General features: G+C 53.9%; 2 protein-coding genes across 11 annotated transcripts in view; both read right to left on the reverse strand.

Moving 5' to 3' along the window:
• Positions 1 to 4,728: 4,728 nt before the first annotated feature.
• Positions 4,729 to 12,189, reverse strand: LOC103536644 (carbonic anhydrase 15). Of its 5 annotated transcripts, none has more exons than XM_030460562.1 (8): positions 11,051 to 11,266; positions 9,421 to 9,456; positions 7,613 to 7,783; positions 7,192 to 7,352; positions 6,517 to 6,609; positions 6,176 to 6,242; positions 5,867 to 6,033; positions 4,729 to 5,216 (listed from the first exon to the last, which is right to left on the reverse strand). In XM_030460562.1, exons 1-8 carry the CDS (start codon positions 11,115 to 11,117, stop codon positions 4,998 to 5,000), a joined length of 981 nt encoding a protein of 326 aa, XP_030316422.1. In that variant the 5' UTR covers positions 11,118 to 11,266; the 3' UTR covers positions 4,729 to 4,997. The 5 variants fall into 5 exon arrangements, with proteins under 5 accessions (XP_030316422.1, XP_030316420.1, XP_030316421.1 ...); XM_030460560.1 differs by lacking the exon at positions 11,051 to 11,266 and adding an exon at positions 12,102 to 12,189 and having other exon boundaries at positions 4,754 to 5,216; positions 7,613 to 7,829; XM_030460561.1 differs by lacking the exon at positions 11,051 to 11,266 and adding an exon at positions 12,102 to 12,188 and having other exon boundaries at positions 4,754 to 5,216; positions 7,613 to 7,826.
• Positions 12,190 to 16,373: 4,184 nt separating this feature from the next.
• The window catches only part of DGCR2 (DiGeorge syndrome critical region gene 2), a 44,125-nt gene continuing 37,460 nt past the window's right edge, over positions 16,374 to 23,038 (reverse strand). For 4 of the 6 annotated variants that reach the window (XM_030460370.1, XM_030460369.1, XM_030460368.1 and 1 more), the window contains exons 9-10: positions 22,214 to 22,450; positions 16,374 to 21,451 (exon numbers count right to left, since the gene is read on the reverse strand). In XM_030460370.1, coding sequence (XP_030316230.1) covers positions 21,210 to 21,451; positions 22,214 to 22,450 — 479 coding nt within the window. In that variant the 3' untranslated portion in view covers positions 16,374 to 21,209. The remainder of the gene's footprint in view (positions 21,452 to 22,213; positions 22,451 to 23,038) is intronic. The other 2 variants (XR_003988210.1, XR_003988211.1) reach the window with 2 other exon arrangements.

A 23,038-nucleotide genomic window follows, 5' to 3' on the forward strand; every position in this document is an offset into this window, starting at 1 on the left:
ATTAGCAGCAGAGAGTGGCAGTGGGTCCCACAGCAGGGTTGGAGACAGCTGTGCTCCCAAGCTACAGCCCACAGGCCTGGGCTCAGCAAGGGCTTTGGAGGGGTTTAATGAACATTGGTGCTTTAGAAGCTTTGGGCTTGAAGGCTCCCTATGACTCAGACCAGAGGGGAGGATGCTAGGATGGAAACAGAGAGAGTGGGCCCATAGGAACTCTTGCAACCCTTGTCCCAAAACATCCCCCAGACCTAGAGGGCAAAGGAGAGTTCTGCTCCTCAAAACCTGCCCTGGGTCTGCATTTGGAGGCGTCTGTGCTGGAGCTCCTCCACAGAGGCCACATCCAACCAGGTTTGAATCCCCCCCAGACCAGCCTGGCCTTGCTTTTCTTTACTGCACATCATTTGGTGATTTCCCCAGGCTCCAGCATCTCGTGCCAGGATGACTTGGGGGACTCTGTATGGACACGTGGCAGGAGCAGAGGGGTGCACCTGGGGCTGATGAAACGGCAGCACAGAGCTCAGGCTGTGCCACGCCAGCCCTGGCCCCCCCAGCCAGCACCACTATGCAGCTGCAAAGCCACGGGGCAGCCCCCAGCTAAATTTACCCCTTGCCTGCCACAGTCTCCAATCAGAAACTCAAAGGTGGGGGCAAAAAAAGGAAGAGAAACCAACTCCAGTGAGTGCTGACGTGTGAAGGTGAGCTGGTGCCACACAGAGGAGACCCAAGACTCAGTCCCAAGATGGTTGCCAGATCTTTGTCCCTGCCTCACTAGGCTGTCACCTCCACGGTGGTAGGGACAAGTTTTGGGGCAGCTTTAAGCTCCCCAAAAGTAGCAGAGGGGGTGGCAGTGGGGACAAGGGACCCACAGGGGCTGGTGCTGAGGCTGGGAGGGCTGTGTGCCCATGCCAGGGTGCATGACCCCATCCCAGGTCATCTCTCCTGTGTCCTGGAGGGTCCCTGCCAGGACCCTCCCCGGGCGGGGGTCTCCTCAGTAGAGTGTGGGCGTGCCAGCTAATACACATGCACACACAGTACACACGTGTACACACACTTACCTGCACACAGTTGCACACACACACACACACTCCTGCACCTTCCAGTGATCCCTGTGCATCCAGCCCCCCCCCAGCTCAGCAGCCCTGACCCACACACATGGAGCTCAGGACCAGGGTTGACCCTGCACTGCTCAGCTCATAGCCTTGACTCCCTGCTGCCTCCCCACTGCTGGGTTACCCCAAAATCTCTCTCGTTAGCTGAATTAAAGTTAAAAGTCTCTGTGTCCTGCCAGGCAGCCCCTTAGCTGGGCCATCAGCCCAACCTGCCAGGAGATGCACAGGGTAGCCTCCAGACTCCTATAACAAAGGGGAGGTTTCCCTGAATCTGGGAAATAAAAATAAGTTATGAATTCATAAAATGTGGGTAATAAATTATAAAGCAAAGGTTATTAATTTAAAAATGCTATGAAATACCCACCCTGGGCAGCCCTGGGTGAAAGCCCCACATGGGGACAGGCAGAGAGCGCAAAGCAGAGTTTTATCAACCTGCAATTGGAAAGGGATTAAACTAAATTAATAAATGTTTGAGGGTGGGGTGGTCAAAAACACAACCTGAGCAATCAAGCCCGCTTGCTAAGATGAGAACATTTGCATAACTCTGTCAAACCAGTAACTGCCAGGGCTCACAGCTGGCGGCCGGCAGGAAGGGCGACCGGAGCCCTGCAGGGGTTGTTTAGGTGTGTATTAAACCCTATCTGCAGCCTGGGAGAGGTAAACAGCCCCAAAGAAAAACATCCGAGCTTGTAAACAAGCTGAACCGACTGAAAAATAAACACTTTTCAGCTGCTTCAGAGTATTTATAATCTCAAGTGTAGCGTGATAGTAAAATAAAACTCCCAGCAGAGCTGGTCTGGGGACCAAGCAAGCCTCTGTTTTCTGCTCCTATTTGGTGTGAACAGCCACATCTCCCCAGGCATCTGTGCTGATGGAGAGGTTTTATCACAGGGATGGTTCAGCCTGTCTAGAAAAATATGGTTGTTAAGTGTCAGCCCTTGTTAGGACTCCCAAGATGGGGTTTTTTTAGCTTAATGGTAAGGAATTTCTAGTTGGGGAATGCTGGTGGCAAGGTGATGGCAGGGTGGTGGCAGTGGTGGCTGCTGGGTGTGATGGAGGCAGCCACTGCGACCCTCGCCTGGCCAGAGGAGGGAACAGAAGTGCTTGACTTAAGCAGGGGGGATGTTAAACCAAATATTGGTTTCTCCACCTCCGCAGCCTGCCAAGGTGCACTGTGCCAGTGCCACAACTTGTTCAGCTGGCACACGAGGACTACAGGGGATGGGGGGTTCATTGGGGCTGGATCCTGCCTGCCTCCCAGCTACTTCCACCCCTCCCCAGCAGCAAATGCCACTGTCCCCAGCTGCCACAGAGCCTCATCCCTTTCCCTGTCCCCTGCAGCCACAATGGGGGCAAAACATTGGGTTTAAACACACTGGGGACACTTTTTGCTGGACCGGGGGTGCCGACATGCATCGCTGACCCCCAGCTGAGCTGGGTGCTCTCCCCAGGCAGCTGTGCTGACCGCAGCCCCGTGGCTCAGGAACAGCCTTTGCTAAAATTACAGCCTGGCCGAAAACAAGAGCCCATTTGGGCCAAACACCAGCTGGGAGCCAGGAATAGCCCCGGGCCCGGCATGCACCACTTCCTCGGTGCAAACTTTCCAGTGCATTGCACCCAGAGCATCAGGCAGGGCAGGAGGCGGGAAAAGCCATTTTTCAGTCCTGTTTCAGCAATGGCTCTTGGGTGGTGGTGATGGGTTCTAGGTCCTTTTCCAGGTCAGGCAGAGTAGCCCAGCATTCCCAGCAGGAGGCACAGCACTTCCCCAAATCTGAGGTCCCAGCAGGCTGCACAGTGTGTGCTGAGCCCTCAGGGTGGTTTCGCTGTTCAGATGTACAGAAGGCCTCAGCTGCCAGACCGTGCCTGGTGCCACCATTGTCCTCTGCCAGGGGTACCGTGGCCACCATGGGTACCCCAGAGGATGGGCCATTTTGACACCATCTTGTCACCCTGGTGCACTCGGAGAGCCACAGCCTTATGTCCTCGGTGAATCCCAGGACAGACAACATCTGGCCCCACAGCCTAGGTGCCTCTCACAGCCTGGCCTGGCCTTTTGGGGCTCCCCATGGCTCACCAGGTCCCACCAAGCCCTGGGCCTGGACCCACTGCTCTTGCTAGCTGGGCCTGTGACCACCCTGTGCTGGGGGAGCAGCCACCCCACAGCCTGTGGGTACCAGGGGTTGGGGCAGGGCATGTGGTGATGGTGGGACACAGGGGGATGTGGGGGCACAGACAGCATGGAAGACCCGGGGGCAGCATTAAGGGGCAAGGGGACAACAGTGGGAAAAGAGAAAGTGCAGAGGGGGGGACACACGTGGGGGGACACACTGGGCGGGACACGGGAGAAGACACACGGGAGGGGACACACGGGAGGGGAGAGACACGGCCGTAGGGAGCCCGAGAACACGGCGGGACAGCGCTCCCTGGCGGACACTGCGCGCTCCGGCAGCCGCGCCCGGACCCGTCCCGGCGCCACCGTGTGTCCCCCGAGTGTCCCCCGGTGTGTCCCCCGTTCTAGTGGAGCTGCGCTGAACTCCGGTCCCATCCCAGCACTCGGCCGCGGTGTCACGGAGGCACAGAGGAGGGGTCTGTGAGGGCACATGGGGGAGGACACGGGGCTGAGCCCCCCAGGGCAGTGGCACAGGGGGCGAGAGCGTGGCCCCACGCACCCCCGGGTCTCCCAATGCCGGGGTTGTCACCCGCAATAATGAGGTTCTTGTGGCAGGACCAGCACAGGGGCTGCTGCTTCCAGCCGGCGGCGCCACCCCATGTCCCCCGGCTCTGCCCTCCCCTCTCCAGACCAGGGAGGCTGCTCCGAGACCCCGGGACCTGAGCTCTGGGGTGGGTTTGGGTGGGTTTACAGAATCCCTGCACCCTCAGGGGCCCGCGAGCACCCTGGCATAAGGATCATGAGGGCTGTGGCTGGGTCCCTTCAGCCCCAGGGGATGCCTCTTCCCTGCTGTGGGATTCTGAGGGAGCTTAGGCCAGGATGCCCAGGCCCCTGCACCCATGGGTGCCAGAGCCACCTCGGGCTGGGGGGTGTTGGAACCCTGTTCTTGCAGTGGTTTCCCTTCAGAAATGATTAAAACCTCAGTCCCCCGTGCTCTGGGGACTTTTATCCCTATAAATCAGGAGGAGACAGGAACATGCCTGGAGCTTCAGCACATTAATTATGAGCCACTCCATTCGCCCGGGTCCTGGCTGTGCCCCTGCCTTGCCGTGCAGCTGCAGGAGCAGCACCAGCAGCTGCTGCTATTTCTGCCAGCATAAAATTAGCTCTGTGGAAAGGGCCGTGGGGTCCCTGCATCCTGCCCCCAGGCACTGAAGGGGGCTGTGTCCCCAGGGACAGCCACATGGCCCTCAGCCTGCCCCATCCCTGGGGAAAGCCACAGGGACTGCAAGTACCCTAAGGCACATGCAGCACCAGAATCTGGTGCTGGGAATTTATTGCACAGGGGAGGAGGGGGAGGCTCATACCCACCTGCACAGCCATGAGCAGAGCCTGTATCCCCAAGTGCCACCCAGACATTGTCCCCCAGCTCCCTTCCAACTAACCCCACACCCCTGTCCCAGCAACACCAAAGGGACACAGACCCAAAGAGGCAGCGACCAACAGGCAGCAGTGAGGACCTTGGCTTTATTCCAGCCCTTCCAGAATCCCCTCCAGCTGGCTTCCCACTGCCTGGCTACCAGGGCATTGCAGTGAGCCTCTGGGATTGCAGGGATTCCCCTCTGCAGAGATTCAGGTTTGCAAAATCTACACCCAGCCAAGGTCTCGACATGCTTTTTTTGTTCTTATTATTTTTTCCCCATTTACCCATGAACCAGATGTGTTGCAGCCCCATCACCATTGCAGCAGAGGGATGCTCTTGCAGAGACCAGTGAAAGACCCTACAGGGTGGGTGAGAAGGAGCTGAGCAGGACCATCAGGAGCAGAGGGGAGGGTAGCTGGCAGCGTCCCCCACAGGGTGACCCAGCGCTGGCCGTGGCTGCTCTGGAGGAGAAGACCTTGCGGGTGTGGAGGGGCTGCGGCGGGCGGAAGTTGTTGGTCATTTTTAGGAGCGTGGGGCCCATGGCTGGGAAGTGGAGGGTGGTGACAAACGCCTGCAGCTGTACAGGGGAGAGGCAGCGGTGGGTTGGCAGCCACTTTGCCAGGCAGCCCCAGCCCCTGCCCACTCTGTGACACCTTGTTGTGCTGCCCCGTAGCCAATGGCACAGGACCTGTGGCACAGCCCCATGCCAGCGGGTGTCCTCCCACCACCCCTCACTGCTCTCCTGAAACCAGACCTGGAGGAGACATACATGGACCATGGCCTTGCAAGGATCAGCTCCTGAGTTTTAAAGGAGCTAACTATGTTTTACTGCCTCTGCTGAGCACTTAAAGAACACCTGGGTCATGGCACTCTCAAGGAAATATGTCTATTCAGATGCTTGGGCAGCAGAGGAGAACTTCATCCATCCATCCACCCACCCACCTCCTTGGAGCCTCTGCTGGGCTCCAATGCATTTGCTCCTACTTCACTTTCTGAATACTGGGGCTGGGCAGGAGAGGGCTATGAACAGGATTTTTCACCTCTGGCAGGTAGCCACTGCTCCGCTGCTTAACCCTCATAAAATTAATTAATTGCCAGGAGCATTATTATAGAGATGACTTTCCCTGTGCTCTTGCTTAGGGGTCAGGAAGGTCAAGGAGAGGGGGAGCCCAGAGGAGGGGATGGAGCCCTTCAGGTGCCAGAGCATGGGGCTGTGCATGCTGGTACCTGCTCCTGGCCAATCTCCACTGGCTCCTCGAAGATGGTCCAGATGACAACTTCACTGCAGTCAGGGGTGGTGAGGGAGCCCTGGTAGCGATAGTACCCAGAGAGCTGGTTGGTGTGTGGCAGCAGAGTGCTCAGGCGGAAGGTAGAGGCCAAATCCACAGAGTCCCCTGGTGGGCAGGACATAGGTACTCAGCAGAGGACAAGGAAGGGACAGCAGAGCCACCCCTATCAGTTCCCCTTCAGGGGCTGGCAGGTCCCACCCACCCACTCGAGCCTTCCAGCCCCTGTCCAGACAAGGAGGTGACTCACCAGCACGGGAGATGTTCCTCAGCCCTGCCACTATGGTGTTGTAGTTGGTGTTGGGGGTTTCAGAGACCTGCAGAGGTGGAGAGCAAGCAGCTTGGGCAGGGCAGGACCAGGTCACCCCACAGGGCAAAGCAGCTCTGGAGATGTGTGGGGTCCAGCCAGTATGGCTGCAGAAAGCTGGTGGGGGAGTCATAGCACCTTTCAGCACTGAGGTGCCCCAGCACCTCCTGACCTTGACCCACCCTTCCTGCCCCTTCTCCCTCCCTTAGGGGGTCAGAACAATGCTCCTCCAGCCTGTTACCGGGGTCCCCTCCCAGCAGCAGCATGAGCCCCCACAGACCCACCTGGAAGAAGAAGCCAAGGACGGCCAGCCCGTTGGGATGTCCCTTGGCCTCTGCCAGCGTCCGGTACTTGACATTGATGTGGACAATGTGCAGCTGGGGAAAGAATGGAGGGGACAAGTGTGGGCAACCACCCCCAGCAAACCTTCCCAGCTGTAGGACACTCACACACAGACCTCCCCATCCAGCCTGGGGCAGCTGGACACTGAGCCAAACACCCCCCTGAAAGGCCACCCCAGTCCCATGGGTGCTTGGATCAAAGCACCCCAATGAAGCCAGCACCCTTTGAGGGGGTGGGTGGGGAAAGGGGGCCAGTGTTCCTGGGGAGACCACCAGATACAATAGTTAAATTCAGGTCTCCTCTAGCAGATGATCAGTACTTTAGAGGCACTGAGCCTCTTTCACCCAGAAGGATCCCAACATGCTGGGCAGAGCACACTCCTGCCGGCTCTTGTTCCCATTCACTGACTCAGTGTGTGGTCCCAGTGGGGCACAGAGCCCCCAAACTCCCCAAGAGCCTCTGATGGGGCAGCTGTGGTGATGGGCAGCACAGCCAAATCCACGTGTGCAGCATCACCAGGCCCCGTCACGCCTTGGGAGGCACCAGCATTGAACCCTCCTGTCACATCAAGGACTTGGACAACCCAGAGAGCAGGATGAGTGCTTTTTCTTGCCTACCTCCATAGGGAGCTGGTGCCCATCGATGGTGTGCTCAGAGCCATTCCCAGCCAGGCTTCCCCAGTGGAAGTGGAGCTGCAAAGCACGGTACCTGCCAGGGAGGCCCCCGCCGCTGATGGTGATGTGCTCGGAGGCCAACTCACTTGCCAGGCTCAGCATCACTGCAAGAGCAGCAGAACAGGGTAAGGAGGGGGGTCAGAGTGGGAGTAAAGGTAGAGGACAGCCCTGGCACACCTGGGCTCATCCTCCCCACACTTCACTTCACCCCAGAGCCAACACAAACCCACAGAGCCAGAGCCCCCCGAGACCCTGTGGCTCTAGAGCAGGGACCATCCAGGAGTGGACTCTGTGGAGACAAATCCTGGCTGGGATGGTGCCTAGGGAGCCAGAGGAGGGGAAGGTGCCCAGCTGCAGCACGCACCTGTGTGCCCATCATTTGTCAGTCTCCACTTGCCCGGGGGGGCCTGGTCATAGCCCTCGAAGAGGATGTCCCCGAGGCCACTGTCCCGATGCAGCCGGCGTCTGTCGATGTTGACAGGGGACTGCTTGTTGCCACCACAGGTGGCTTTCAGCTCCTTCCAGTGGCTGGGCCCTGCAAAGGAGGAGCAGGGGCACCACGGGCAGACACCGAGCCACTGCTGCCCCCCAGGGGGGACAGGAGGCCAAGGGTGTCAGTGTCAGTGTCCCCAGACAGCCCTATGGTCACTGCCAGCCCTGCCATGCTCGCCTGCATCCTGTGGAAACTGCCCTCTTGCCCATCCAACCTTCCTCCCTGTGGATGAGCAGGGGCTTCTTGCAGCCTCATCCATAATTCAGCAGGATTTCCTCATGGGCACAGGGGCTATATTTAGCCAGGCAGCAGCATCTGTCCCTCCACACTACTGTTGGTGAAGGGCAGGATGCTTCTGCCAATCCCTACAAGAAAACCTCCCCTCCTGGGGGCTGTCCTGGCCACCATCCCCTCATGGCCCCAGGGCTGGGGCTGGGCAGGGGGCTGCTCTATGTAGAGGGAGTAAAGTACCCATCCAGCTCCTGCGAGGGATGGACAGACAGGAGCTGCTGAGAAGGAGGATGGAGGTCTTAAGGCCCATTCACAGAACACTTGATTTGAGTTTCACCACAGTTTAGCCTACCTATGCTGATCTTGTCCAGCTGTGGCAGGTGACAGCACATCCTGGCCACACAACTTGTCCTGAGACAGATCCAGAGTCCAGTGTGACCACACCATGCCCAGTGGCAGCTCCCCAGATGGGGAGTCACCACGGCAGCATCTGTGGAGCACCCCCATGGCCCAGCTCTTGCCTTTACCTACCTTCCTCTTGATCAGACAAAACCAGTCACACACTCCCCCTCATCGTGCTCCCCATGCTCAGTCCTGCCTCTTTCCCTTCTCCTCTCATTACTCCAGGCACCTTTTTGCCCGGAAACCCCAGGAGCTCCAGTCTGGCCATGCTGCTGCCCTGCTGGCTCCCCAGAGCATTTGTCCCACAAATTACCTGTAGTCCTTTCATTAAGGGACCATTCCCAGTGGCCTTGCTGCAGGCACACAACTCACTCCATGCAGCTGGTTCCCACCAGCCCAGCTCCCCTGCCCAAACTGCCCCTGGCCTCAGGAGGTCAAACTGCAGAGATGCCAAGAGTGGTGGGGCAGGGGTGACCAGAGCCCAGGCACCCACCAGCCAGGGCCATGCACTTGTACCATGGTGGCTGAGCATGGGGCACCCACACCCGAGGGCTATAAAACAATTGGTCTGTAACTGACTGATTAAATGCTCGTTGCTCCCTAATTAACCTTTTACAAACTATTTACATGCTTTGAGACATAGTGCCCCCAGCCATGACTCCCTTTCCAGCTCAGGTGAGGCAGAGCTTGCTGCCTATCCCAACCAGCCATCCCTCCACCCTCCATGGTCCCCCCACTGCCTGTGCTGGGGTTGCTAATGGCATATTTTAAATCTGGGATTCAAATTTTAGGCAAAAGAGCCCAGGGCTGCCCTGGGAGCACCTGGAGCAGACTGATGTCCAGGGAAAAGCCTCTCAGATGCTCATCTCCAGCCTCTAAGCCAGCACACCTGACCATGAAGGTTCTCTGACTGTTCATTACCACCTGGCTGTGACCAGATCAATCCCCCCTTTCCCAAGCCACACTCCCCACTGGTGCTGCCCAGGATGCCCTTGGCTGAGCCCCACACAGCCCCGACACTTCACCCCACACATGGCACCACTCACCACACTGGGGATCCTGCGAGTCATAACACCACTGTCCTGTGGGAGAGAGGAGAGCTCAGGGCAGGGGATGGGGACATGCACCCCCTCCCCAACCCCAGCCATACACGGACCCCCAATATCATGGGCACCTCTCATCACAGCCTGGGGTCCTACCAGCGCATGTGCTCACCCCAGTTATTTTTGGCACTGGTGTTTCCACGTGTTCACACCCTCCCTACCTCCCCCGGACGCTCAGCAGGGAAACCTCCCTCAGCATTGCTCTGCTCCAAGGCGGCCAAACATCACTGCATGCAGAGCCCCTTCCCCAGACACTGCAGAGCCATCCGCCCTTACCCATCCTGGGGAGCCAAGGCAGCTCCTTGCCCCACACCAGACCCCTCTCCCATCCCCCCCTGCATCTCTGGGTGAGTGGAGAGCTGAAGTGGGGGCTGCTGCAGCCTTCCTCCCAGGTCTCCTGTCACTGGCCATGGGTGGGCTGGCAGCAGAAGGTGGTTTGGTTGCTGGGGGCTGCAGCAGGCAAGGAGTGCTGGTGGGCAGCCTGCACCCACACTGCAGGCCCATAACTCACTGTCATTTAGGGCCATCTCAACCAGAGCTGCCCAGCTCCCACAGTTTGTCTGCTTGTGCCCGGGGCAGCTGCAGGGACTGGGTGCTCGGTGCCGGCTGCTGGTGCAGCAGACATGGGGATGCTGAGGGGATGCCCAGGAAGTGGGAGCCCAGCTCCTCCTGCCTGCACATCTGCCCAGGGCCATCAGCTCTGCAATGGGAGCTGCAAATTGCACTCCTTCCCTCCTCAGCTCCCCATCCAACTCCTGACAGGAGGCACAGAGCAAGTGTGCCCAGGGCAGCCTACACAAGTGGTGCCTGCAATAGCTGAGGAGCTGTGCCAGCGGGCCAGCTGCAGGTGAGCCAAGCCACACTCCTGTGCCAGCCACTTGGACTAGCAAGATAGAGGCTGCCCTGCCTGCCTCCACCTGTGCCCCAGCCTGCAGCACCACATCCAAATCCATGCTAGGGCAGTGCAGGAGCCACAAGCTCCAAGGGAGAGCCAGGAGTGGGACAGTGCAGGACTTGGAGGGTTCCTCAGGCTTTTCTCCTTGCCCAGGGACCCAGCTGCTCTCACTTGACCTCAAGCTTCCTCCAGCAGGAGCCAGAGCAGCATTCGCTGACACCAGCCTGGCCCAAAAGAAGGTGAGCTCCAGGTGAGCCCCCCAGCACCTCGGCCCCATGACAGCAGTACAGGGTTGCTCACAGGTTTCATCCTCATTGGTGTTTCCCTGTGATGCAGATGGGCTGAAGCCCAAGACCCAAATACCCACCCACGCACTCCGAGGGGACCCCAGCCCAGACACCTCTTTCCAGGATGGGCTGAGACCTCCCAGAGCCCGGTGGCACAGCTGGGACACCCTCCAGTGGGGAGGACAGAAGACGGTCCCTGGGCTGGACCAGGTGCCCCCCAACCCCTTGGTGCTGCTGTGCCCAGCGCAGGGGGAAAGGGAAGAGAACAAGCGGGGCTGGCACAGGCCCGCCCAGCCCTCACCCCGCCGCCCCCCATCCCCTCCCCACCGCGGGGACCCCTCCGGCCACCCCAGGCGCCCTGGCAGGGGGACGGGCAGGCAGCGCATCTCACCTCCCGCGGCTGCTCGCACGACGAGAGGCAAAGTCAAAAAAGTTATCCCCAGCCCCTGGGCACCCATGGCGGTATTGGGGAGGGGCAGCAGCGAGCAGCGGTCCCCCAGGACGCCCCGTCCCCCTCCGCAGTGCGCCCGGGCGGGCGGCAGCGCTGCCAGCGCCCAGGCAGCCCGGAGAAATCCTCCGCTCCAGCCTGTGCGCTGCTGTTAAATATTCATCACCAGGGCTGAGTTTTTAACTCCTCGGCTGCTAGGAGGGAGCGGGGGAGCAGCCCGGCCCCCAGCCAGCCCCTCCGCGCCTTGCCAGGCCCCTGCCCGGGATGCCAGCCCAGCGACAGGCAGCAGGTTCAGGGCAGGGGCTGGCAAAGGCTGGGGGTGCAGCATGCTCCCTGGCCTGCCCCACTCCAATGGGGTGGAGTTCCCCCTGCTCCCCAACACCCAAAGCAGGGTGTTGGCAGCATTACCCCTGTGTCCCATCTCACTCCCTGCACGGTGCCAAGGGCTCAGGGGGGCTGCTGGTGGGCAGAAGGGGTGGAGGGCACCAGTTCTGCCCCCTCCCCTCCCCACTTCTTGCAGGTACATGCCCTAGGACAGCTTTTGCCTTTTTCACTGCTTTGGTGATCCCCCCGTCAGCAGCAGCTCTCACTGGGGACCTGAGGCAGGGCAGGCCATGGGGACCCACAGTTGAATCCAGCACATCCCTGCAAAAAGGGGGCACAGAGTCCATCCCCAGGCAAACACCCTGTGGACCCACAGCCAAACCCAGCTCATCCCTGGAAACAGGGGGCATGCAGCCCCTCTCCTGGGCAAAGACCAATGGGTGCCCACAGTGCTTTAGCCAACTGCAGGCCACAGGCTCAAGTGGCCTCTGCAGCTACACTCTGGGAGGTCCCTCAGCCTGAGGAGCAGCACACTGTGGGGCAGGATTTGGCCCTGTCCCCTTCAGCCAACATGAGGCCACGTTGTGCTGCAGCAGCTCAGGCTCTCACAGCCACACAGCACCGGGGCAGGGAAGCGAGGCAGCACTGGGGCATGAACCTCAGCACCCACCTGGGCATCACAGGACCCCAACACAGCCATCCTGTGCCAGGGGACAGGGATGTTCATCCCCTCAACACAGAGGCAGCACATGCTGTCCCCATTGCACCCAACCAGGCAGGTCCCACAGGAGCTGCAGAGCTTTGCTCCTGCAGCAGGCAGGTAGGAAAAGGGGGTGAAAACACAGGAGCGTGGTGTTGTCACATTCTCCTAAAATATCCCTGCCCTCCTCAGGCAGCAGTAGAAAGGAGGCCATGGGACCCAGCCCACAGGGCCTCTTGCCAGCACTTGACCCTGGCCGGGAGTGCTGCCGAGACACTGCCAGGATGAACAAACCCGGCAGCAGCGTGAGGGCAGTGGGGAGAAGATTCCTGCTGCTGCCTTGGCAGGGAAGGGGTCTGGCTCAGCAGAGCCACTTGGCTGCCATGTGCTGCAAGGGGACAATGCACCTGCTAGAGCTTGTCCTTCATGGGGGCTCTCTGGGGCACCTTTGTCCCCCTGGGCAGAGCCAGCCCCAGGCAGGTGCATGGGCCCTGCTGAGCCTCACATTTGGGCAATGGTGAGGAACACAGAGGAGGGTGGCAGTGCAGGGTGGCAGCACAGGGCTCCCTGAGCTGCTCTGGACCCGTGCCATGGCTGACACTTGGCCCCTGCCCCGGGGATGAGGTAGTTTGCAGAGGGCTGCGATCATCCTTCCGGAGCACGCGGCAAAGCACAGGCAAGAGAGGGAGAGGGGCTCACCAGATCTGCCACCAATGGCTGCTCGGAGGGAGAGATGCTCCTCCAGCACTGGGGGGAGACTCCTTGAAGGAATGAGCCCACCAAGTGGCACAAGCACCTCTGCCACCCACAGCAGGACAGCTTGGGAGGCTATGGGACCCACCATGGCTCAGCTATTGCCCCCTGGGTCTTCCATGAGGGCAGATGGTGCCCCCCAGGACATCCTCTGAGCTTTTCAGGATTCTCCGGAGGTGATTTTTGCCAAGGAGAGCCGGAGCAGAGGTGTCACTGCAGTGGACCCATGGCTGGGAGCACCAGCAGCACTGTGCAGAAACACGACTGGGCACACAGCAGGGAACAAGTCCCTTGTCACACAAAGGGCCCTGCCAGGGCAAGGAGCAGCACATCCAGCCTGAGGTCCTGCAGGGTCTGGAGAGCCCTGCACAGCTGGAGTGGGATGCAGCCCCACAGTGGGGCTCAGCATAGCCCCACCGAGGGGCAGGAGAAGCAAAAGGAAGCAAACGGAACCCCAAGGCACGTGGAAACCCAGCAGTATGTGCCATACCCTTCTACTGCCTGTCCCCAGCTGCCCAGGGTGCACCATCAGCTGCTGGCACCAGCACCAGGCAGGAGCAACCTCCAGTTTCTATAGGAACCAGATCAAACCTTGAAAGAGCCGCTCAGTACTTGCCGGTGCCGCGGTGGTGGGGAGCTCGCAGCCCCTCCTGCAGCTCTGCACTGTCCTCATGAGGAGGCACCGCGTCCATCCTCCTGTTGCCACGGAGCCACGAAGCAGCCCGGGTCCCCGCAGACACGGGTACTCACAGCACCACGCTCAAGAGCCACGATTGGAGAAGAAATACCGCTGAAAAATAAAAATAGTTACTTAAGCTGCAGCCATCGATCAGACATGGGCACGGTGCCACCTCCCCGGGAACCCCCGCCACGTGTGCCATCAGCCAGCAATGCACCAGCACACAGAGAGCTGCCAAGAACTCCTCCCGGGGGTAAATCCTGTGCTGCTGCTGCCGGGGAGACCGGCCTCGGGGACCTGGGCTGACGGGGGACAGTGACAAGACAAGAACTTGAGCTGCCAGAGTGGTTCACATCACCCAGGGACGGGTGCACAAAGGCTTGGGGGCATCGAGAGAAGCAAGTGCAGTGGGGGGGGTGAAGTTCAAGGGGAATAAATACTCCAGCCACTTCTGGTTTTCCATTAAAGCGTTTAACTCTATAATAAGCTGACACTGGCCCATGGAGAAAGCCGGGAGCGGGGCAGGGAGCGCGGCCGGCGCTGGCACAAAGGCTGCACTGTGGGAGGCAGATGCACAGCCCCTCCCTTCATCCCGTCAGCGACATCTCCCCCCGCCCGGCCAGCCCGGTCACCCCACGCCTGGCACTCCGGGGTCACTGCCAGCACACGGTCCCCACATGCATCCGATCCGCACCCACACGGCCCCGGAGCTCTCCCAGCGCTGAGCACCCGGGACACGCCCCGCGGGGCACAGCTGATGGTTCCCCTCCCGGGGAAAGGCATTTTAAGCTGGTGAGAGCTTAGAGCAGAGGCTGCTCGGCAATGTCCCTGCCATAGCATCCGAGCATCAATGCCAACAGCCTCTCCCCCTTCCCCGGCACGAGATGCAGGGACACAAACCACTGCGTGTCCCCAGGGAGTGATGGTGAGCTCCCAGAGAGGTGGCTGTGCCTGCTCCCTGCAGCCACAGCATCACCCCTGTCGCCAGGTGATGAGAGGACAAGAGGAGGGGACAAGTTGCACCCGCACAGGGCCTTGCAGTGTGAGAGCCTCAGCCCCCCCAAGCACTTGTGACATCAGGCAGACTCCTGTCCCCCCTGGGACCACCAGAGCAGGAAGGGCTGTGACCCCTCACCCTCAGCTGAGCCACAGTTTCCTGCCTGGAGCAGGGATGAAGCTCTGGATGCAGTGCTGGGTCAGGTCCAGCAGTGATGGAGGGGGGGCAGCTGCTCTCTGTGGGCACAGGAAAGGAAGAGTGGGGCCTTCCATGGCACACCCGGTGACGATGACACCAGACTGGATGGTTTCAGCAATGAACATATCCTGTGGGCACCAGCAGGGCATGGGGACAGCCCAGCACTGCTGTGGGGACTCCTTCCACAGCATGCACAGCAAGCACTGTGAGCCCAGCAGCTCATGAAAAAACAGTGAATGTTTCCAGGACCTGAGCTCCCAGGCCAGAGCTTGGGCAGGCATCACCAGGGGCAGGACCAGACCCTGCAAAAAGGAGCAAAAATTCTTCACTTGCACCCAAACCAAGCCCCTCTCCTGGCAGGCTGGCATCAGAACAATTCTTAATTCCTTAACTACTTCCTCCCCCCAGGTAAAGCAGATTTGACTCTGCATGCCTCTGGAAAATCTGATTCCAGCACCTGTACCACAGGCCACCCACGGAGCTGTCACCAGAACAGTGACAAGGACACAAGGGCTTAGCAGCTCCCACACTTGCTGCCCAAACTGCTCTGGAAGGGGTAGGGGTAGCAGTTGGTACTGCTCCATCCCATCTCCCACAAGCTCCAGCTGCAAGCCTGCCCTGCTAAACCAGCACAACTGCTTAAAGAGACTCATTTATACAGCAAGTTCTTTTAGGGGAATATTCCCTGTCAGCCAGTTTTGTTAAATAATTTAGAGCTACAGGTTCCCTCAAGAGAGGCAGCATCACCATCATGCTCACTGCAGGCAAAAGGGACAGGGCAGCAGAACTACCACTCCCACTGCACACCCCAGCTCAGCTGGTGTCCCCACAGCTCCAAAGGGAATTGCAATCTCAAGCAACATGAACAGCAGGGACTGGTTTGAGCAGAAAAACCATTTGCTGCACATCTCCCTGCAAGGCAATTGTCTCAAAACACAGCTCTCAACCAAGGCTTCTCCTGCCAGCCCACCCCAGGGCCCTCCCCTCCCTGCCCCTGTAGCACACATAAGGTATAAAACACACATGAGGGAAGGGTTGTACCCAAAACCTTCCTTTAGCAATTTGATGAAAAGTTTAGAGCTTGAAATTTGGAATAACCGAAGAGACCAGGACAGCTGAACCTCTCCTTAGGCTTTTCCAGCAGGTTCCTCACTGCCTACAGGGTGTGTGGAGGCAGCACATCATGCAAACATCCTCCTCCTTTGACTCCACAGCACCACTCAGAGCAGCCCAGCTGGTTCCTCAGAGCCTTGACACCCTATGGCAGGAGTTGGGGGTTGAGAACATCCCCCTCCTATCCAACACAACCCCCTGCACCTTCAGCTCTGAGGCTTGGCATCTTCCTCACAGGTTTGGAGAGGGCAGCAGGAGCAGGCTGCACTTCACCTTCTTGAGTGTATACCTGAGGCTTTCTTAAAATTACACTAATATGAGTAAATTCCACTGGACTTGGCACACAAAGGGACTTTGGCAGCCTCCCTGCTTGAAGTTAAATGTGTCTATTGATCTTTTTGCAAGATCACAGCTCAGAAGAGTGATTTAACAAGACCTTCCTTTGCAACACCGAGGAACCACATGGATGCAGAAATCAGGAGACATTGGAAGAGGCCATATCTCTTACAGAACACAGTTTATTTGGCATTTGGATGAAATGTTTCTCACAGCATCTTGAGGAAAAAAAAAAAAGAAAAAAAAAAAAAAGATTAGTGCCAACCCCAAAGGAAGAAGTTAAAACAAAGAAACAGTGTCACAGGGACTGAATTATTATAGTATCAAATTTAAATTCTACATGGTATTTCACAGAATATCAAAATCTTTTATACAATGCCACAGTTAAGTCCAGTCACAAACCAACTACACAGGAGAAGCCTGCAAATGCAGCGTGGGCTACGTTATTTTCCAAGAGAAGGTAAAAAGCAGTGTCTCATTCTCTCTCACAGCCTCCCAGGCCAGCCCAAAGCTCAGGGCAGGGCGCAGCACAGCGACGCACGCAGCATCTCCACTGGCATCAGCTCCAGCCCACTCAACATTCAAGGTGCACAATACTGGAAAATTAAAGCTATGTCGTACCGTAGCAGGCAGGTAATGCAGGCTCTTGTTGGGGGAAGCAGATCTTGACTGCTGAAAGCCTCCATTTCCAAAGAAACCTGTATTTCATTTGGAAATGGGGAACGTCAGAAGCAAAACGTATGAATTTTGATCTGCCTCCTCTACACTAACCTGTTCTAGTTTTAAGGTCCAGCTCCCAGCTTTCGAGGGAAACTTAAGACATTTCTGTATGTTGTGTGCTCCTTAGGATAGGGAGGAAAAAAGACATTTCAGCAACTGAAGAGAAACATGCATTATGAATTGTGTGGCAGCATTAAAACTTCAGTGCTTTGCCACTGAAAATCCCTATCTGAAAGATAAAAACATCTTTAAAAATAGTTTCAAATTCATTGAACAATAGATGGGAAAAGAACAGTAATTACTGGTGACAAAAACATTGTCTTCCCAAGTGGAACTCAAGAGACATTTGAACAGGCAGCTATCACCCTGTGACATCTGTGGAGGCTGACTGTCAGACTAACCTTTCAGAAACAATTTTTCACCTACTTCATTCTTCTTCTAGATCACTGTCCTGCCATGAATGGGTAAAAGAATAGTCTGAGGCTCAAAACTAGACACGACTGAACATAATGCAGACAAGCTCTTTGTAGATCTGAATGACAGTTCTGATCTTCTAGCACAGACTGAAACCCACTGTCCTTCTGACATCACAACACCCTACAACTCACCCAGTAAAATATCAAGAGGCTCTGTGAGGCTGTGTACAAGTATCACTGGTAACACCAACAGAAGTGAGCATCTAGGGCTGTTCTTGTAGGAACAGCAAAGACCTAAATATGGCACCACAGTACTTCATAAGGATGGGGGATCTGAGGAGCAGTTTTTTTCCCAGGCCACAAGGGGAGGAGGTGCAAGCCCTGCACAGAACTGAGTGATGTTACTTTACAGCTACTGTGGGCAACAACATCCCAAGAGCTCATGTGTGCTGCTGGGAATTATGTGGTAATTCTACCTCCTCTGCTGGGTCTGGAAGGACATTTGGGATGCATCAGTAAAGTTAGGAAAAACATCCAGAGAAGTGAATGGTGGTGGGGGAAGAAAAAAACCCCAAAACAGCAACAAAAAAAATAAATGCACAAAGCAACTCTGAAGATCTCATCAACCTAATGGCAATCAAACCAGAAAGGTCTTCCTCAGGGAAGCATCAACCCTCTGTAATTGCTGCTCAGGACAAACTGCTTATCAGTCACCTTGCCAAGGGCAAGGAAGGTTTGCTGAGGAGTCAACTGTTGTCAAGAAAACTCTTCCCCAGTTGGTCCAGAAGTCTGAGTTAGTTGTGATGTTTTCTGCTACAAAGGCTCTCACTTCAAGAGAAAGCACTCAACGTAAAAGCTACATTAAAAAGGGAAAAAAATGACAAATTTATTGCCAAATTAGAAGCTCACTGAGAGGTAAATGAACTATACTTAGTGAGCTGCTCTGTTCAAGGCAAGATTTCCCTTGTTTACAGTTAAGATGAAGAAGGATAGCAGGAAAGAGAGAAAATAGCACTCTCTGTGCCAATACAGAAGTGGGAAAGGCTCAGAAGCAACGGGGAAACTATCACAGTGAGGCTTCTACAAAGAAGCCTCCATTTGGAATAGCTACAACCTGGAGCCATCATAAAGTTGCCAGTTGTAACAGAGCTTATTTTTTAATTCAAAAGTAAAATTAAAAAAAAACAAACAAAACCAAAACCAAACAAAAAAACACCGAACAGATTCCCACAACATTACAAAGAGTGAGGTAAGGTATCTGTTCACCTCAGCCACAAACACAGCTTCAGAGACTAAACCAAGCCAAATGGCTTTTTGTTATTGCGCTAAGATACTACAAGGAACAAATATTCCATCTGGCTTCAAAAGAAATTGGAAGTATTCTATTCTGCACTGCTAACAAAATATTTTTCAGGAACAGATTGTAGTAGCATAGACTCTGCATCCTACTTAAGTGTACACTATCACAGTCTGTCCTACAACAGAGTGTAGCCAGCTTGAGAGAAGTATTAACCCTAAGAGCCTAGTTTATATCCCAATGCTTAGCTTCACCTAGCTGGACTCAGCACAAAGGTTACCATCTACAGTATGTATGTATAGATATATATATACTCTCACCACCCAGAAACACACCCACACACACACACACGCATTCATACCTATAAAACTAAAGAAAAATCAGTACATACAATGTATAAAACGTATGGATGTGCACAAAAATGCACAAAACCCGCTTTATTTTCATACTTCAGAAATGCTCAGTGATTTGTATGCATGGTTCTGACTACTGCTACCCATCTACTTCATTACCAGGACCTGAACTCAAGAGGAGACGACAAGAGATCCCACAGGGTGGAGAACTGCTCCTCTCTCTTCACACCACTGCTGTTAGAGGCAGACAAAGCAGAGAGCAGGATGCAGGAGGGGTGGGGCACAGCTCCAGGCAGAGGCTTCCCAACAGTGCTGCCTCCCACCCCTGTGCCAGCAGCACAGCCCAGGACTCTGATTCATGCTCTCCCATGGATTGAAGATTGCTAGCAGGTGTCTGAGTGTCAAGACACCAGATATGAGCACAGTAACAAAACTCACAGTTTTCTGTGCAAAAGGAGTTGAATTGTCAAGACCAATCCCCAAGTACAGTATAAGCCTACAGGCAGAACACAGAATAGAACGTAGCAGCATTAAATGGGGAAAGAGTCAGCTGCACTGGGAAACCACAACAGTGGGCCAGGATTTGTCATACAGCATGATTTCTCATCGTTACTAGAAAAATAAATCATGTACACACCCCCATGCAGCATTTGCTTCCTGTCCCTCTAGGCTTGTGCCCTTCATAAGGTAACAGGAGAATACTCATGAGAGGCACTCTTTACAAATTCCTTGTAATTTTGCTCATCTGCCAACTGCTACCATAAGTCAAGGAGAAGAGGGTGGGGGGGAAAAGTAAATTATTTGTACACCGAAACCCAAACTTAAATTTAAATCACCTGCAAAGATTATTTTGCACTCATTATCAAAACCAACAGTGCATGACTTTGGGTTTAGTGAGGGACTGAATTAATCGTTTTGCCATCTGTAAATTAACTTATTGCAAAGAGTTCAGTCTGAGGGGGAAATTTAGGATGACGTATCAGACTGAAGCAAACTGCATTTTTATTGATTGAAGTACACTAACCTTGTTATAACCCCTCACTGGACCTGGATAAATGGTTTGAGGGCACAGGAGAAATCCCTAGAATTGGGTTGGCAATTTATAGGACTCAGATAAGAAACAAGTGTCCAATTAGAATGAAACATCATATATAGTGCATGTCAATCACTGTTTTAAAATGTATTTGTAAGACTGTAAAGAAGTAAAATGGAGGGAAGTGAGCACAGTCACTAAATATAGCATAGGATAAGAAAACCAGAAATAATGGTCTTTTATCCAGGCCAGTATTGTACAACTGTTCATTGTAAAGGAATTAGACTCCCCCCCCAAAAAAACCCAAATCAAAACAACCTCTGTCTTCCTTATGGGATTATAGCTACCCAACACTTGTGAAGATTCTACCAAAGGGACATGAGTATTTTGCAGACCCAGTTTTCTTAATGGGTCAGACGTTTACCTGACAATACAAAATTTTGCAGCTACCAACAACAAATAATTGTAATTGCAAATTCTCATTCTCTTAGTACCCAGTTGCCACAAATTGTGTAAATGATTCCTCCTCCAGTCCCTAGGGTGCTCTGAAACAGCAAGGCAGATCAAAACAGGCAAATGTTTTATACAGTGTTAACTCTTACTTGGTGGCATGTGTTTTAACTCCCCAGTGTTCCTGCTCTGTAGAACAGGCCCCAGCCCCTTTCCCTTCAGTTCCATCTTCTCTGCCTTTTCCAAGCACAGCACTGAAGCAAGAGAGAAAGCAATTGGTTGAATGGTGACTGCTCACACTCTGCCATCGTCTCTTCCCTGGGTCCAGTGGCATCCAGTCAAATCCAAGCAGCTTTTTTCTGATGTAGATTTTGTTTCCTCTCAGGTTAAGACAAAAAAAAACAAAACAACCAACCAACCAAAAAAACCCAAAACAAACTACTCATACTTTTCACCTCCTTGGAAGTCAAAGGAATTCTCTGCAATCTTTTCCATGGCCAATGGAAAAAAAAAAAAGCAGTTATACAATCCATATTTACAGGACGAACCGATTAGTGAATGAGTAATGACAGCCAAAAAAACGAGAGGCACGATCCTAACCTAGAACATAAAAGCAGTGTTCAAAAAACAAAGTGGAGAGATTCCTTCTGAAGTTCAAACCACGGATTTTAGTGTTTGTCTGTGCAAACAGTTGCTAAAACTATTTCTGACCGGCAGTTGTTTTTTGACTCCTTTATACAATGGTATTGAGGGAACAGTGGCTGTGACGGGTGCCTGTCAGAGTTTCTGCCGGGGTGTTCTCATTCAGTCCTGTGTCAGGAGGGACAAGAAAGGTGCTGCTATCAGCAGAGTCTTCCAGCTCCACTGGGGAAGGACCAACTGAGGGAGGAAGTGATCCCTCTGTAAGATGTGGGGATACATCACAGTTTCCTAGTGATGGAGGACTGCTTTGCACAGTCTGAGAAAGAACTCCATCTGCAAAGGACAGAAAACAAGCAGAATCAGAACGTGAAGTGTATCGTTTCACACTCCCAAATAGATTCACTCTCTGTATTTCTGGAAGCTCTGAGTTTTTCCTGGGTTTGCATTAATGCCCAAAGAGAAAACACTGCAAAAGAGGAAAATCGCATAGCAAAAATAAAACTTCAATATATAAATAAGGTAGTTGCACTAATCAGGCTCACTTATCTTGTGAGATAGACTGCTACAAACTCTGAAATGGCTTCTACAGAACATGAATATCACAGCTGCAAAACTGAAGAGCACTGGGTGAATCATTAGAAAGTGGTATTTTTGGTCAATTTCTGGGGGGTGTGGGTGGGAAAAGTGGGGAGGAGAGAAGATGCTTGATATACTTTATTCAAAACATCTTATACTCAACATTTGTTTTACTTTAATACCAATCTCTACAGAACTCTCTCTGAAAGACTAGAAAAGGTACCAGCATAGTGGAAAGCAGGTAACCAGGTAACCCATCCAAGGTAAGGCTTGAAAATAGGTGAGGCCTAACAATTAAACTGTTTGCAGCACAGGGATTCAAAGAACCCTTGAGACAAAAACATGCTTAATGATATATTTTAACAAAAGATTTTCCATTGCAGAAATAGATTATTATACCATGAAATGTATTTTCCCATCACAGTCACTAAAAGACATGATTACAGTTTTAAAATACCTAAAATTTAACCTCTACCTAAAATCAAAAGAGAGAGATAAAAGAAATTATTGCCTGCATACCTGGAGTGGAACAAAGGATGCTGTCTGGATTGACAGAAGCCTCATAAGGAGGAGGTGGGTCATCTGGGTGTTGAATATCTGGATACTTGTAAGCAGTATAGGGTGGAGGTGGATCATGGAAATGAAATGCTCCACCTTCCCCATCATCAGAGAGATGCAGTGGAGTAAGGCCAGTTCCAAAACCATCAGGACCATAATCAAAACCAGGCATCCTGCGGCCCAAGTTAAAGTGGTGCACTATTGCAAGAGAAGAAAAAAAGTAGTAAGTGAATTTATCCCATGTTTTCTTCCTCAATTTAAGGCAGAGCTCAACACCTTTTTCCACTTTTCACACCCAAGGAACTCATGTCTCCTGGAGACCTAAAAAAGTCTGTATAACCTATACAGGTCAACACAGTGCAGTTACACAACAATACCCAGGCCCACCTGCTCCCAGCCTGCATCACATCTAAATCTGAATCTAACCTCTTCAAACTAAGATCATTGACACAAAGAAGATATTTCAGATTTGGACCAAAATAAATTATTTTTATGTTACTGGCTAAAACAGTTCAAGTCTGAAGAACTCACTGAGACACCCACACAGGCACAGTCTAGCAAGACCATGACATTTTTCACCTTTACCTACATCCATCTGTCAATAATAACCACGAGGCACGTGGTAAGTGTAGATAAAGTGTTTTTCTTTGAATGTGAAGTGGTTCAGAGAACTAAAACTTATACAGATCACAACCAGCTCAAGCAGCCAGTGCAGAGCTACATCATGGTGCAGTACTGAACAGAATCCAACCAGACTTCCACGGATGTTTTCCACAGATTTCTTTC

This window comes from Calypte anna, chromosome 15, assembly GCF_003957555.1.
Source record: "Calypte anna isolate BGI_N300 chromosome 15, bCalAnn1_v1.p, whole genome shotgun sequence".
NCBI classification, from domain to species: domain Eukaryota; kingdom Metazoa; phylum Chordata; class Aves; order Apodiformes; family Trochilidae; genus Calypte; species Calypte anna.

What these genes read in the sequence shown, in the direction of transcription:
- LOC103536644 (XM_030460560.1), bottom strand. Translation starts at nt 12,182, where the DNA reads ATGTGCTGCCTCTGTGTTGAGGGGATGAACATCCCTGTCCCCTGGCAC. An exon ending in GGCACCAGCTCCCTATGGAG is followed by an intron (nt 6,610 to 7,191) that starts GTAGGCAAGAAA and finishes TTCTTTCCCCAG; the next exon opens with CTGCACATTGTCCACATCAA. An exon ending in GAGGAACATCTCCCGTGCTG is followed by an intron (nt 6,034 to 6,175) that starts GTGAGTCACCTC and finishes CCTGCCCACCAG; the next exon opens with GGGACTCTGTGGATTTGGCC.